At 50.0% G+C, this 15,669-nt stretch overlaps 1 protein-coding gene across 3 annotated transcripts in view; it reads left to right on the top strand.

Annotated features, from left to right (window-relative positions):
• LDB3 (LIM domain binding 3) overlaps window positions 1-15,669 on the top strand; it is a 216,300-nt gene that overhangs the window by 184,587 nt on the left and 16,044 nt on the right. For all 3 annotated transcript variants that reach the window (XM_054983567.1, XM_054983566.1, XM_054983570.1), the window contains 2 exons: window positions 3,558-3,697; window positions 12,864-13,206. In XM_054983567.1, coding sequence (XP_054839542.1) covers window positions 3,558-3,697; window positions 12,864-13,206 — 483 coding nt within the window. The remainder of the gene's footprint in view (window positions 1-3,557; window positions 3,698-12,863; window positions 13,207-15,669) is intronic.

The raw sequence follows: 15,669 nt of genomic DNA, 5'->3' as shown, positions 1-15,669 counted from the left end.
ATCCATTCTTCTCAAGCTTTCTTGGATCTCCTGCCTTGAGTACAGTCGGTAAGTATTGACATTAGGTAAATGTACATCTCTGGAAAGTAATTGTTGTTCTCATATACTTCGGTCTATCTCATCATATAGGTACGGAGTGCAAATTTCCTATGTATTTCCTTTTATATTAAAAAAAACACACCAACTTTTGTCTTTTTTAGCGTCAGATGGAATCCCTCCACTTCCATCACCTATCAATCCAAAAAGAGGTATAAAGTGTTTCCTTATGCAGATGCTAAGAGTTAGCGGACTGCTTTCTTTTTGCTAGTTAATGGTTAGCGACGCATTAATCTAAATAACTATCCTATTGCCACCTTTTATTTTTTTTCCTGACAACTAATAGTTTTCAAACTTGTTTGTTGTTTGAACTGGCAGTTCCCTTGAACAGCTGTAACTGTGGTTGCTGTCAGTGCTTCTGAGCTGCTCTTTGAAACCGTCGTCCGTCCCCAAGCTGATTCCCCCCCCCTTCCTTTTTTACAGAAACAAAACAATAACAACGGCTCCCTTTCCACAGCTGTCCCAGCTTTGCTAAAATCTTGTTTGATGAAGTGCTTTTTCTTTCTTTCAGGAACCTCTTCTTCATCCTTGCAAATTCTAATACGCATTCTTTCTTTAAGCTGTCTTGCTAGATGGTATCATTTTGTTATCTGCAGGGTTTTTTTCTGGGAAAAGAGGTGGTGGAACTCAGTGGGTTGCCCTCGGAGAAAATGGTCACATGGCTGGTGGACCCGCCCCCTGATCTCCAGACAGAGGGGAGTTGAGATCGCCTTCCACGCCGCCGAGCAGCACGGAGGGCAATCTCAACTCCCCTCTGTCTGGAGATCAGGGGGCGGGGCCACCAGCCATGTGACCATTTTCAAGAGGTGCCGGAACTCCGTTCCCCCGCGTTCCAGCTGAAAAAAAGCCCTGGATCAGAATGCTGACATTGGAGGATTTTGTTTCTATGCAGTATGGACTATCCCCTCCCTCCATTTTGGGATTTTTATGTTTAGATTTTAATTTTCTAGAACACAGTATATTGTATACTTTCATATTGCCACTTTAAAAAAAAAACTCCGGTCATCAACTAATATTTATTATTTGCTGACTGAAATATTTGCAGCCCATCTAACCCTCCTCAAAGGGGCCCCAAGTCCTCTCAGAATGCCAGCAAAGCATACAATACCTCAAAACAGCAGACAATTTTTTAAAACTATTAAAAGTAAAGTAACAGTAAAAATAATCAAGACAAATGAAGCAGTAAAGGAGTGCAGTGAACACAGCAGATCTTGCCAACACATAAAAACACGGGGCCGTCTCCTCTTATCCATGTGCATGAGACTCATCGAGTTGTCCTATGTTCCCCTTGACAGCTGCAGGTCTTTCAGACAGACAGCATGTGTAGTGGTTAGTGTCTTGGGTTAGGATCTGAGAGAACCAGGTTTGAATCCCCACTCAGCTGCGGAAACGTGCTGGGTGATCTCAGGCCACTCACACTCTCTCAGCCTAACCCACATCACAGGGCTGTTGTGAGGATAAACTGGAGAAGGAGAATGATGTAAGCTGCTTTAGGCCCCCATTGGGAGGAAAGTGGGGTATAAATAAAGTAAAATAAAATAATAATAAAAATAAAATTCTGACCCCTGGAATAATCATCCCTGGGATGACAGGTTCCATACGAAGGATTAGCTGTGAGGGTTTACGGGCTGGAGTGAGGGGGTGAAACTGGCCCCTCACCTCAGATAAGCTCTGCTTGTGGAAGAGGAAGAAGGAATGCTTTCTACATCTTGTCCCTTCTTGCTTCCACTCCCTGTGGCCCCGGGAATGATCCTTCTAGGGGTTGGAAGGACCTGCTGCAACAACAACAAAAACCAGGGCTTTTTTTCAGCTGGAACGCGGTGGAACGTAGTTCTGGAACCTCTTGAAAATGGTCACATGGCTGGTGGCCCCGCCCCCCTGATCTCCAGACAGAGGGGAGTTGAGATTGCCCTCCGCGCTGCTGAGCGGATGCTCTCAAGTGCTCTGGGAATGTCTTTTAGATCTTTGGTTCCAGATCTCATTGGCGGCTTTTAAGACAGGACATGGTTTGCTCTGTCTTTGCAAACCAAGAATTGCCTTGAGCTAGTTGCACAAGGTATGAACACATTTGTTCAGCTGTAAAGTGATAATCTGAAAACCATGGAATACTTGACTAGCTGCTGGATAGTTTTGGCTCCCCTCTGGCCCCAACTGTCCTAAAATGAACATCTTTGATCTAGATCAGAGATGATCTAGAAATGGCAACTGCTGCACTGAATCCAACCCACAAATTGGTTCTGTTCACTCTTCTGATTTCTCCCCTCATTCATTGGAGAGCATAGGAAGGAAGGAGCAGGGCTTTTTCCCAGCTGGGACGCGGTGGAACGGAGTTCTGGAACCTCTTGAAAATGGTCACATGGCGGGTGGCCCCGCCCCCTGATCTCCAGGCAGAGGGGAGTTGAGATCGCCCTCCATGCCGCCAGTGGCGCAGAGGGCAATCTCAACTCCCCTCTTTCTGGAGATCAGGGGGCGGGGCCACCAGCCATGTGACCATTTTCTCTGAGGGCAATTTAAACTTTTAAAAACTCCCCCCTTGTTCCAGCTGACCCAAAGTGATGTCATTGTGCAGTCCTGGGAGCATGCGCGCACTTTGCGCATGTGATACCAGGGGCACCACCTCCCCCCAGGAGTTGCCCCCTGTGCTGGTAACCCACTGAGTTCCACCACCTCTTTTCCCAGAAAAAAAGCCCTGGCGGCTGGGTCAGAACTGGTGCCTGCCTGGTGGGGTGCTTTCCCAGCCCCAGAACAGCTCAGAAAGTGCTGCTGCCGCGGCCGCTTCTGCCCTCCTCGCCCAGAGCAAAAGGAGGGGATTCTGGCGGATTCGTTTCCCGCTGCCAGCCTTGGGAATGGGGAAGAGGCGACCCCTTGTGGCTGGCACTGGGAGTGCCTTTTCACTGCCGCCAGGAAAGCGCTGCCGTAGCTCTTTCCCCCTTGCTTAGTAGTTTCATCTCCCCCCACTGAAGACAGTTTGGCTGAAACGACTTTGCATCAACTATTTTTTTAAAACTGCTGCAAGTCAGTCTCTTCCTCATGTGCCAGATGTGATTTTCCTCCCATTTACAAGTTGTGAAAAAGCTGGAAGAGTCACCAGACGATAAACCTTTTTCGTACATCTAAGGAATCTTCCAAGTGGGATCTCACTTCCTGCCTGGGAAGCTTTGCGGGGCTTGGCTGTCCCCTGCCAAAGGAGGCTCTGGTGCTTGGTCGTTCGTTGCTTTTACAAATATGCGAACGGCAATCTTAGCAGTCCTCTTTGCTGAACTTTTGGTTTGTCAATTGGCCCTTAAAATGGAAGTACCTAGAGGAAAACATGGGGTGGATTGTTAGACTCTTGTCACTTCCTTTCTTTCCCTGTGGAGGTTTAAGGTCGTATCCCATAATGTTCGGTGGAAGCCTTACTCATCCTCTGCTACATCCCGTAGAGTGCATCTGATTTGCTCATAGCTCTCCTTTGGTTTTAGAGGTCCAGGCCAATCTTACGCGGCCGCACCGGCTTCCCATGGCCCAGCTCCTTACCCAGGATACAGTGAAGCCCCAGCGCCTGCGGTGAAACCCAGAATGGTCACCACTGCCAGCATCAGGCCCTCTGTCTATCAGCCAGGTAAGAGGACGCCGGAAAAGAGGCTGCCCTTTGCCAGTGCCGGGTGGATCCACACATGGGCCGTTTCCAGATGGCTTACCTGCCCCTGGAACATCGTGCCACGTTGCGGGGAAAACGCGAAATATCGCGTTTTCTCGCGCGAGTTTTGCGCGACGTTGCGATTTCGCGTTTTCCCCGCAACGTGGCGCAACGTTCCGGGGGCAGGTAAGCCGTCTGGAAACGGCCATGGTTGGATAAGTCAGTGTTGTCACCGTTTCCCCTCCTGTCCACGCGGTAAACTCCATGCATGATTACTGCAGTGTAATACCCAATGACATGCGGATCCTGCCTTTGGTCATTGCACGTCCGGAAGCCTCCTGTATTACCTAAGCCCAGCGGGTGCTGCTTTGCATGAGTAAAATGTATTCCATTTGCTCTACAGTGAATTTTTTGGGGAGTGGTTTGCCCCTAGAAAAAGGATGTGTGAATGTGACAAATGGGTGTTTTAGGAGTACATCACAAGGTTAGGTATGTCTCCCTAAATACGAAGCTGCTATGGGCAAATGGAATCAGGCTGAAACACGTAAATAGCATTCTCAAGATACATGGGAAGGGCTACTTCAAGTGCCACGTTCTATTTTTTACTGGTCCGAAGGCTGGGATTGCCTGCAGCTTCCTCCGCTGATTGATCGATTTATATTTCTGTCCTGTATTTCTTCCACCATGGAATTCTTTACAAAGAGTTCTCGTAATGTTGTCACATTTCATCATGTGTGATGTAGCTAGTGTTGCCAACAGGCCCTGGTGGGGTGGAGTGGGGAACTGTCCCTTTAAAAGAGGCTTCAAAAGAGGTGATGTTATTTGCCTCCACTTCCAGACATTTAGCCTCTAACAAAAGGGTAGGACATCTTTCCGCAGGCCAGGTGGCAACCGTAAATGAAGTCCCTTTGAATAGGACTAATTGGAGAGAGAGAGAGTGAGAGAGACCTGCAGAGATAGAGTTGGAAGCAGGGCTTTTTTCCTGGGAAAAGAGGTGGTGGAACTCAGTGGGTTGCCCTCGGAGAAAATGGTCACATGGCTGGTGGCCCCGCCCCCTGATCTCCAGACAGAGGGGAGCTTAGATTGCCCTCCGCGCCGCTCAGCGGCGAGGAGGGCGATCTAAGCTCCCCTCTGTCTGGAGATCAGGGGGCGGGGCCACCAGCCATGTGACCATTTTCAAGAGGTACCGGAACTCCATTCCACCGCGTTCCAGCTGAAAAAAAGCCCTGGTTGAAAGCAATGATAAAGCACTGAATAGGAAAGGAAACTGTGTCAGGCTGCAGTATGAGTGAAGAGGCCTTCATTTTCATGCTGAAGCTGACATGGCAGTTGATCGCAGCTGCTCAAAGATCTGCAGTTGTAATCAATGGCCAAAACTCCACCCAGAAGAGCTTTACACATCTGGCGAACCACTGGCTGATGTTTCTAGTGGCGCCACATGCTGTGCCAAGAATGAAAAATGAGATATTGCACATGTAGGTCAATTCTGACATTAATTGGAAATGCCACACGGCAAAGAAAGGTGCAAAATATATCCAGTTTCTGTTCTTGAGAACTTTCGTCATGCATGAAGGTGTGCGTTTCTGTGCCTCTGTGCGCGTTGCTCCAATTGTACGTCTGTGAACAATTCGTTCTCCTGACGTCTCTAAAGTCTCACGTATGCTGGCAAGTGAACCTTTCCCTTGCTGGCTATCTCAATCCGATGCACGTCCCAACGCACATTGAATTGCTTATGCTGTATTAGTCAATTTACACTGCAGCTGTTTTAGTGAAAAATCCTTTGGATGCAAATCCGGCAGGGGATAGAGATGTCTATGATAAATGCAGTACCACTGAAAGGCAATAGTCTATAGTGGTTAGAGTGCCAGGAGACGAGAGGGGAAACCTGTATTCAGAACCCTGCTCCGCCCCGAAGCTCACTGGGCGACCTTCGGCCAGCCACAGTCTCTCTGCCAGCCCAGCCTATAGAGTCGTTGTGAGGATAAAACCGATAATATCACCCTGAGCGCCTTAGGAAGAGAAAAAATGCTGCAGGCAAACGTAGCCTTTTAAACACACGCATTTGTTTGTGTCCTGTTCTCTGCTACCAGTACAGGGCAAAACTGGGGGGGTATTCTTGGGACCCTTTCCCTCTGACAGGTTAAAGAATAGTTAGAGGAGGAGAAGGTGGTCTCAGTGGAGACCCCCCCCCCTACCCGGACCCTCTTAACAGTAAACAGGCAGTCCCTTTGCATTTTAAAGGGTGCTTTGTGAGGTGAAACAGCGCTTAAGGAAGGTGAGCCCTAGGAAACCACTTGCTTCCCCAAATCCAGCAGCCGAGGGCTCACACCTGTGCGTTGTTCTCTGCTGCCCGTCGATATTTGCAAGCTGCGTCCACGCCCTTCCATGCCTGCTGACTTGGGTGTGGCAAGGTGTGGATTTACAAAGCAAGATGGCCCTCACAGACCTTTTCCCATCTGTAAGACCCTCTGCAGCCCTTCCCTTATGATGTCCCCACTCAGTTACTAACAGGGGAAGGGCTGACATCTGCCTTGAATGGTAAGTACTGTTATGAAGGTGTTTTAGTTCATTGACGTGGTTGTCAGTGAGAACTCTTACACTAGTAGTTGTAGATTTTCTGGGCTGTATCTACAACAACTAAAGTTCTCCGCCCCCCCCCCCCCCACAAAATTAATACACTATGTCGTCACTAGGTGGCAGGAATGTGCTTAGTTTTTTCTTCTTGGTTCTCAGCACCTGGGAAACAATCTGTAGGACAGGAGGAAGCGTGAAGGTACAGTCCTAGGAAGTGACTATACCACCTCAAAGCAGAATTGGGTTCTTCACCAAGATGTTTAAATAAACAAGCCCAGATTCTTGAAGAGGAAAAAGAATCCCAACAACTTAAGAAATCAGCTTGCTTAATTAACAGCGTGCCAGAGGTTGCAGGTTTTTGAACTTGACAATCACAGATGAAATACTGCCCTCTCATCTTGACTTAATAAATACTACAAGACAGAAATAGCAGCACCCTGGGGCTTACGGTGATTGGGGGAATTCAGAGATTTTTAAATTCTGTTTATCATTCCTGTCTGAGAAAAAAGAGCCTGGAGGAAAGGTAGAGGGGGTCTGCTTGAAAAGCAGTGATATCATCCGTGCAGCTGTGTGTATGAAAGCTTTTTTTAAAAAGAGAAAGCAAAGAAGGAAGCACAAACTAATCAAAGGTGTCTCCAAGGTGTCCACCTTCAGTCCTCAAGAGGGTCTCTAAAGCATGATAGGCAGGTTGTCATTAACAGAGCGGCATTAGACCCATTGCCTGCATGGCTTAGATCACTTGAAGAGATTAAGCAATACTAAAGCTCGGATGAGGCCTGCTTTGAAGGGGCAGCCTCACAGCACCGGGGAGCCACCCTGCCTCAACGGGTCTTCCGTACTGGCCAGGTTCTGTCTTCAGGCTCCCTTCTGCTGGTCCAATGCCTGGCTGCTTGCCGGCCCTTATTAAGGCCTCAGCTGAACAAAGAGGAAAGAGCTCAAGGCTCACACCATCCCTGCCAAGCTGGCCCCTCCATTGCCTGGAGCCAGAAGGAGGCTGTCCTTCCCAGCTTCTCCCCAGCTCTTGAAGGTGGGTTCACCTGCTGCTTCCTGGCTCTCCTGGGGGGGGGGGTGCCCCCCCAAAGCTGGAGAACTGATTGGTTGGCGGCTGCAGCCCTCATCTGGCTCTCTTTTAACCTCTTCCATCCACATTTTGCCTTCTGTTCCATGTTATTCTGCTCTGCTATGTGGCCAGCCCCCAATTGTGTGAGTGGCCAGCCAGGCCTCTGCCATGGCCTGAATGCTGCCACCTGATGGGGTGACCCACCCCCACCCCCAGTGGCTCAACTCTGCCCCTATTTGGAGTCAGGGGTATCTCCAGTCTCCAACAATGATCAAAAGCAGGGACTCCCTAGACAATATCTTTCTGCCTAGGCAGGGCTTTTTTTCAGCTGGAATGCGGTGGAATGGAGTTCCAGAACCTCTTGAAAATGGTCACATGGCCGGGGGCCCCGCCCCCTGATCTCCAGACAGAGGGGAGTTTAGATCACGCTCTGCACCGCTGGCAATCTCAACTCCCCTCTGTCTGGAGATCAGGGGGCGGGGCCACCAGCCATATGACCATTTTCTCCGAGGGTGATTTAAACTTTTAAAAACTTCCCCATTGTTCCAGCTGACCCAAAGTGACATCATTGGCCCTGGGAGCATGCGTGCACTTTGCACGTGTGCAGGGGCATCACCTCCCACCAAGAGTTGCCCCCTGTGCTGGCAACCCACTGAGTTCCACCACCTCTTTTCCCAGAAAAAAAGCCCTGTGCACAGGCATGCACCAGTTTTCACGTGCTCCCCGCAGTGAGACGTCAGCTGAGAGAACTGCTTCTTTTTAGAATGGCCTCCTGCCCTCCCCTTAATGCTATTTTCTCACATGAAAACTGCACAAGGGGAGTTATTTCACTGATTGTGCAGCAGAGTCCACAAAATACACCCCTCCATGCTGTTTTTATGCAGGAAAATGTCTTGAGGGAAGGCAGAAGCCCTCCCTCCCCTGGGGGTCCCATTCTGCGCATGCTTGAGGTCTCTTTCTCTTTTTAAAAGACGCCCTTCCCCTCAGCTGAGGTCTGACTGCAAGGAGTACATTGAAACCAGTGCCTGCCCGTGCAGAAACATGTAGTCCCGTCCCGTGAGACCCCCCGGGGGGCAGGCACTGGGGGCTTTCCCGCCTTGCTCGCCATCTCCCTGGAGAGGTAGCGGCTGATCACCGTTGGAGGCAGGATGCTGCCTTGTGGCCGATTCGCCTAGAAGAAAGTTCTGTGGCACGCCGTGGAATTTACTTCTGAGCGGACCTGCTTCTGGAGCTTCCCTAAGCCTTCTAATCCAGTTGGGCTTTTCTTCATAAAAAGGATGCCAACAAGTAAGATTTTGCCAGAGCCCACTGCCCATCCCCTGGCCTTTCAAATAATGTTGACTTAAAGTGCCACCCTGAGTCAATGGGCTTACACGGGTGTAACTCTGCTTTGGGTGGCCTTATCAGGGGCAAAAGGACTTGAAATGAGAGATGTGGCGCAGAACATCAAAGTTTGATTACACTCTTCATAATGTCTGTGAAATGATGTGATGGATAATAATATCTGTGGAACGGGCAACGTTGGGCAGAGAAGTGCCTGCCGACGGCTCCATTCCTCTGAATCTCGAGCGTCTCAAGGTCAGGGAATGGAGCCTGGGCCACGAGTGCGTTCATGGTGACGCTTATACTTCAGCCTCTTGACTATTGTGGTCATAGATCCAGAGGGGTTAGCCGTTAGAAGAACCACTGGTCTCTGACGAAGAGAGCTGTGGTTTTTGAAAGCTTATGGTACAATAAAGTTGGTAGTCTTAAAGGTGCCACTGGGCTCTTTACTGTTTTGCTATTACGCTATGCCAGTGCTTTGTTCATGAGGAGGGCATTTCAGAGCTCTTCTCATCCTTGTGTGACAAAGCTATAGTTGCCAGAACCCCCTTTTCTATACAACTGTCCAAGGTCAGGAGCCCTGACCCCCTTAAGGACTGACCACCCTCTCGCAATTGCTTGCTGACTGGTTCTGGACGCCGTCTAAGCAAGGGCATAGCAATGATTTCAGTGACCTGACCCTTTGTGCAAGATATTGCTTGCGCAAGATGATTTCTCAGTTGTTGCTCCGTTGATAGAATGTGCCCCAGATGCAATCCCGGTGCTGATCCTGCCAGCCAGGGCTTTTTCTCTGGGAAAAGAGGTGGTGGAATTCAGTGGGTTGCCCTCAGAGAAAATGGTCACATGGCCGGTGGCCCCGCCCCCTGATCTCCAGACAGAGGGGAGTTGAGATTGCCCACCACGCCGCTCAGCAGCGTGGAGGGCAATCTCAACTCCCCTCTGCCTGGAGATCAGGGGGCGGGGCCACCAGCCATGTGACCATTTTCAAGAGGTGCCGGGACTCCGTTCCACTGTGTTCCCCCTGAAAAAAAGCCCTGCTGCCAGCAGATTGGAAGAACCAGGCATCAGTCCAAACGATGACATCAGGATTGTTGTAACTTTTTACTTTTATTTTGTGACCATTTCCCCTGTTTTCAGTAGAGTGGTAAGAGCCATGCTACAGGATCAGCAGTATGGTGTGGCCTATTTCTTGCTTCTGGACTTCCAGCGTGGAAATCTCTCGTGGAATACTTCTCCAGAAAAATAATTCTCTGCAAATAAAATCAGAATGTGCAAGAGAGCACGCACGGACGCACTAGCAGATGTTCAGTCATGACATTTCTCCCCATCTCAAGCCTGAAATGTGGCTCAGCACATGAGCCTCCTGACTGTGTAGCTGGCCTCTGACTTTCCTGGCCCATCGTATGGGATGACAATAGTCCAGTATGCCTGCAATGAGCATGTGCCGACAGGAAATTATAAGGAGAAAGGAAAGCATTTGCTGCTAAGAAAAGGAGACAGCACGAAAGAGAGAGGTTCTTGATTTACTGGATGCCTGCAAAGGGTTAATGGCTGGTGGCTATTTTATCCTGGCCATAACAGCTGTTTGTGAATGGAGGCATTATAAAGATGGTGGGCATAAGATTAGAGGCCAGCACAATGGTGGCTTTATCCAACTGCAGCTGAATTTCGGAAGGAACCGTATAGCTTCCCCTCCAGATCACTGAGAATGAGTGGCCAGCAAGTCACCAAAAAACACCACAGCTGTCCTGCCCAGAAGTACGAGGGACTGTAGTTGTTGTCAGCTGTCATGGATCAGGAGGCTTTGTGGGGCCTGTCCAATAAAAGCATCTCCTCCCGGGAGCCCTTTAGACCCACAAACACGTGCCTTTCCCCCCTGCCCCCTTCAGCCGTGGCGCAGGGAAGGGCCTGACTGGCTGCCACCTCTCTGGTCTGGGAGTTCAGCTAGGAAGGCCCCAGAGCACTCGCCCCTTCCCTTTGCCCTTCCAAGCAGTGCCCTTGTATTGGGTGGGGTGGGGGGGGCGTTGCCAGGCGGCCAGTCAGCTTGAGGTGTGAGGTCCCAGACAAAGTAAAACAACTGGCTTTATTAATGGGGGCAGGGGGGAATCGCCAAACAGGTGGGAAAGGAAATGCTTGTGAGCAACAGATTTAACAGGGGCCACTACTCAAGTAGCAGGGCAAGATTAGGACCTAAATGAGCTGGCCAGAAAACAATGAAGCTTAAAATCAGCTGCCTGGAGGAAGGGAGCCCGGAACGAGTCACCGGGGATGGGGAGCAGAGACGGTGGCGCTTTGGAGAGAGGGGCAGGCCCAGCAGCTTTTCCTAAAAGGCAAGGGATGTTTCCCGGCAGTCAGGAAAGAACGTTAACAAGAGACATGGAATACTTCCCATTCCAAAGGGGAGCCCTTGCCGCTGTCCTTCGCTTGAGAAAACTGGGGAGCGCAACGCGTGTGGCTGGCCTGGGGGGATTTGTCCTGAGTAGTTTCCTTCCGGAGAAAGTTGTTGCAACTGAATGAAAATTGGATCTCCAATTATGAATGTATTTGTAGATTTGTGCGCTGCCTTTCTCCCCAAAGCAGCTGGCACCCTTCCCCTCCTCTCCCATTTTCTCCTCACAACCACCCTGTGAAGTGGCTTCGGCTGAGTGCCTGTGACTGGTCGAAGGTGGCCCAGGCAAACTTCCAGGACAGAATGGAGACTTGAACCCGGGTCTCACAGATGCTAGTCAAACACTCTAACTCCTGCATCACACTAAAAAGAGAAAAGGGGTACCAAACTCTAACGTAAGCCATTTGTAGCCTTTTAAATGACCGGCCACTTTGTGCCTCTTACATCCTTGTGGGTGTGATAACCTTTTAGGCCACTGTGCTCCACAGTCCAGCAATAATCCGGTGCTGTGTTCTGAACACTGAAGGATGTTGGATGATGAAGGAATGCCCGTTAAAGCTGCAGATGATGCTAAATTGGGAGGGGCTGCAAACACAACAGGAGACAAAGTCAAGATTCAGGGTGATCTTGACAGGCTGGAAAACTGGGCTAAAACTAACAAAATACATTTCAGCAGAGATAAATGTAAAGTTCTGCATTTCGGTAGGAAAAATCAACTGCCTAATTATAGGCTGGGAGAGGCTGTCTTGGCAGTAGTACATGTGAAAAGGATCTCTGGATCTTCGTAGATCATACATCGAACATGAGTCAGCAGTCTGACGTTGACAAGCTGAAATATGTTCAAAGGAGGGCAACAAAGATGGTGAGGGGTTTGGAGACCAAGTCTTATGAGAAAAGGCTGAAGGAGCTGGAGAGGAGGAGACTGAGAGGTGATAGGATAGCACTCTTCAAGTATTTGTAAGGCTGTCAATCAGAGGATGGAGCAGAGTTGTTTTCAGTTGCCCCAGAGGGTCGGACCAGAAACAACGGGTTAAAATTAAAGCAAAAGAGTTTTTGGCAAAACATTAGGAAGAACTTCCTGACAGTTAGAGCGGTCCCTCAGTGGAACAGGCTTCCTCGGGAGGTGGTGGGCTCTCCTTCCTTCCAGAGGAGGCTGGATGGCCCCCTGCCTGCAATGACGATTCCGTGACTCAATATGATTGGGGGGAGAAGGGCAGGAGTCTGTGCTGGGATCTTGCGGCCCTCTCTTACATGCCCAGGGTCAATCCAGAGCACCGCTTCAAGGTCGGGAAGGAATTTTCCTCCAGGCCGGATGGGCCAGGGATCCGGGAAGTTTCTTGCCTTCCTCTCCATAGAGCAAGGGTTATTGGGGGAGGTGAGGTGGGGAGAATTTCTTGTATTGTGCAGGGGGCTGGACTAGATGTCCTTGGGGTTCCCTTCCAGCTCTATGTTTCTATATTTCTGTGCTTAAGACGAATCTCACATATACACTCTCAAAGAAAAACAGTTGCAACAGTCCGTTGCATATTTTCCCTGAACGAAACCTACTTAGGCCAGCATTGCAGGATTGTCAGTGACCTCAAACAACCACAAGTAAACCAGGTTGCTGCTTTTATCGTTTATTTCGCTCCAAAGCCCAGGGGTCAGCTGACATCCTGGGATCTCTTGCAGCATTTGATTTGTGGTCGGTTGAGGCAGTAAGGAGGGTTATCTGAGGCAGGCAGGCCTCGAAGGAGGTTTTGGTAACTGCTTCCAATAAATTCTTTTTAAAACATCCGTTTTCATTTCTTTGCTTTAAACAGCACCAGCTCCAGCTCCAGCACCGGCTCCAGCACCAGCGGTGGCCTCAACTCATTCATACACTCCAAGCAACACCGAGCCTTCAAGTCGTCCTCCCTGGATAACAGACGACTCGTTCTCTCAAAAATTTGCTCCTGGAAAATCGACGACGACTGTCACCAAGCATATCTTGCCCCGGGGTGCTCCGGTGCCACCGCCACCAGCCTCTGCTCCGTCTTACCCACCTCCTTCGATTCCGGCCTCCGCTCAGGCTCCTGCTGTAGCCCGTGGAACAATCCAAAGGGCTGAACGCTTCCCAGCCAGCAGCCGGACTCCGCTCTGTGGACACTGTAATAGCGTCATCAGGTATGGGGAGGGCTTTTCTTACGGGAGGGAGAGAACTGGGAGGCACACAAATATGGCCACATGAAACTGCCTTGTAACCGAGTCAGACCATCGGTCTATCCAGGCCAGTATTGTCTGCCCTCAGTGGCATTGGATCACCAGGGTCTCAAGTAGAGGCCTTCTACATAATTTGTGCCCTGACCCTTTGAACCAGAGATGCCAGTTTGGTGTAGTGGTTAAGAGCGTGGGACTCTAATCTGGAGAGCCGGGTTCGATTCCCCACTCCTCCACTTGCAGCCAGCTGGGTGACCTTGGGCTAGTCATGGCTCTTTCAGAGCTCTCTCTGCCCCACCCACCTCACAGGGTGTTTTGTTGTGGGGATAATAATGGCATACTTTGTAAACTGCTCTGAGTGGGTGTTAAGTCATGTATGTAGTATTTCAAGGTTTCATTTCTTATCACCGAATTATCCCTTTAAAAAAAATCAAAAGGTTATTGTTTCGTTTCAGGGATTCTGCGGCCGACTTTTCTATCACATTTGCTGGCTCTTTGCCACAAGATATTTCAGGGAATAGCACGAGAAGGAGACTCTCAGTGTGAAAACTGTATTGGCAGGAAGAGGAAAAGAGAATCCTTGCCAAAAAACGGGAAGAGCATAATTATGGCTTTGGGGGCTGGGAAATGGGCACAAATGTTCCCCGTCCCCTGAATACACTGATACATCTCTATTCTCCTCACTTTCAACCCCATTTCTATGTAATCTTTTGGCCTGGTATATATTCTTAGTCTCTTGTATTCAGGACTTATTTTTCTGGGGAAAGAAGTGGTGGAGCTCAGTGGGTTGCCCTTGGAGAAAATGGTCACATGGCTGGTGGCCCCGCCCCCTGATCTCCAGGCAGAGGGGGGTTGAGATTGCCAAGCAGCGCGGAGGGCAATCTCAGCTCCCCTCTGTCTGGGGATCAGGGGGCGGGGCCACCAGCCATGTCACCATTTTCATGAGGTTCCGGAACTCTGTTCCACTGCGTTCCCGCTGGAAAAAAGCCCTGCTTGTATTAACAAGAAGCTTATCGTGATGTCCACTAGCTCAAAGGGGAAGATCTATTGATTATTAACACTCTCATATCTTTTCATCAGGTATCCCATTTCCCCAGGGGGGGGCGGGGGATCCCCCATTTTCACCCTCCACCCCCATCTCCATTTACGTGGCTGGCAGGGGAGGAAAGCCCGGGAAGCCTGAGTGTGCTCCCGGGGTGGCACAACGATGTCACTGACATCGTCACGCCACCTCAGGAGCACTTCCATGCTTTGCTATAGGCTGATTTGGGCCCCAGATGGGCCAAACTGGGCCTATTTGAGGCCCGAATTGGTCTGCTACGAAACAGGCGCACACCCCTGTGCCTGCGTGGTGATGATGTCACCACGCAGCTGTGGAACCGCACACACGCAGCATGCGCAAGTAAGCAGTAAAGAAGGCGGTAAGAGCCGGGTGTCCCTCCCTCCTGCCGGGAGGGTTAGGGGAACTGGCAAACCTACTGTTCATACAGAGAAAAAAGTGTCATACCCCAATACCTGCATGCAGGGGGAAAAGGTGGTGGAATTCGATGAGGTCACTTTGGGTCAGCTGGAAGAAGGGGGGAGTTTTTCAACGTTTAAATTGCCCTCAGCAAAAATGGTCACATGGCTGGTGGCCCCGCCCCCTGATCTCCAGACAGAGGGGAGTTTAGATTGCCCTCTAAACTCCCCTCTGTCTGGAGATCAGGGGGTGGGGCCACCAGCCATGTGACCATTTTCAAGAGGTGCCGGAACTTGGTTCCACTGCGTTCCCGCTGGAAAAAAAGCCCTGCCTGCATGTATCTGCACTGAAGGAACTCTTGGCTTAAAAATATATGTTCATAATATACTTTATTTTTAAAAATCACAGCACAAATTTAGATTAGGATTTTTGTCTGATCCTGCTAAAACCTATTGGTTGCATTCTTCAGTTACTGAAACAGTAGGGAGTTCCAGAGCAGCCATCTTGTTTGGGTCAGTTTTTAATGAAGAGAGAGTGCTGCAGATTTATGGTACCTTTTGTAATTTACTGTTTACAATGCGTAGGTGGTCGCACGGGAAGCACATCTATTTGAAGGCAGTCCTAGTCCCTGTTTCTGACCAGTAGGAACCTCTCAAGCTCATGTTCTGCTGGGGGGCAGAACCGCAGACAGCCAGTGGGGAGCACGACACTTTCCCAGGCCAGAAGGAGGAGGGGACAAGAGGGCCTCACTGGCCTTCTGTGCCTGCTGCCTCTGAACTGGCTGTTCAGTGAGTGAATTGGAGCGGAGTGTAGCCTAGTGGTTTCGCTGGTGCCTGCTGTACTGCCCGTCCCCAGACCCAGTGCCAAACTCATCCTCTTCTGAATCTAGATTCAAGCAGCAAACCATGTTTCCTGGAGTCAGCCCCTAAGCAAGTGGAGTGTGCCACAGATTTCAGCCCTGAATTAAACAG

The sequence above is a fragment of the Eublepharis macularius genome, chromosome 6 (assembly GCF_028583425.1).
Source record: "Eublepharis macularius isolate TG4126 chromosome 6, MPM_Emac_v1.0, whole genome shotgun sequence".
NCBI classification, from domain to species: Eukaryota; Metazoa; Chordata; class Lepidosauria; order Squamata; family Eublepharidae; genus Eublepharis; species Eublepharis macularius.
This window is presented reverse-complemented; position numbering and strand designations above follow the sequence as displayed.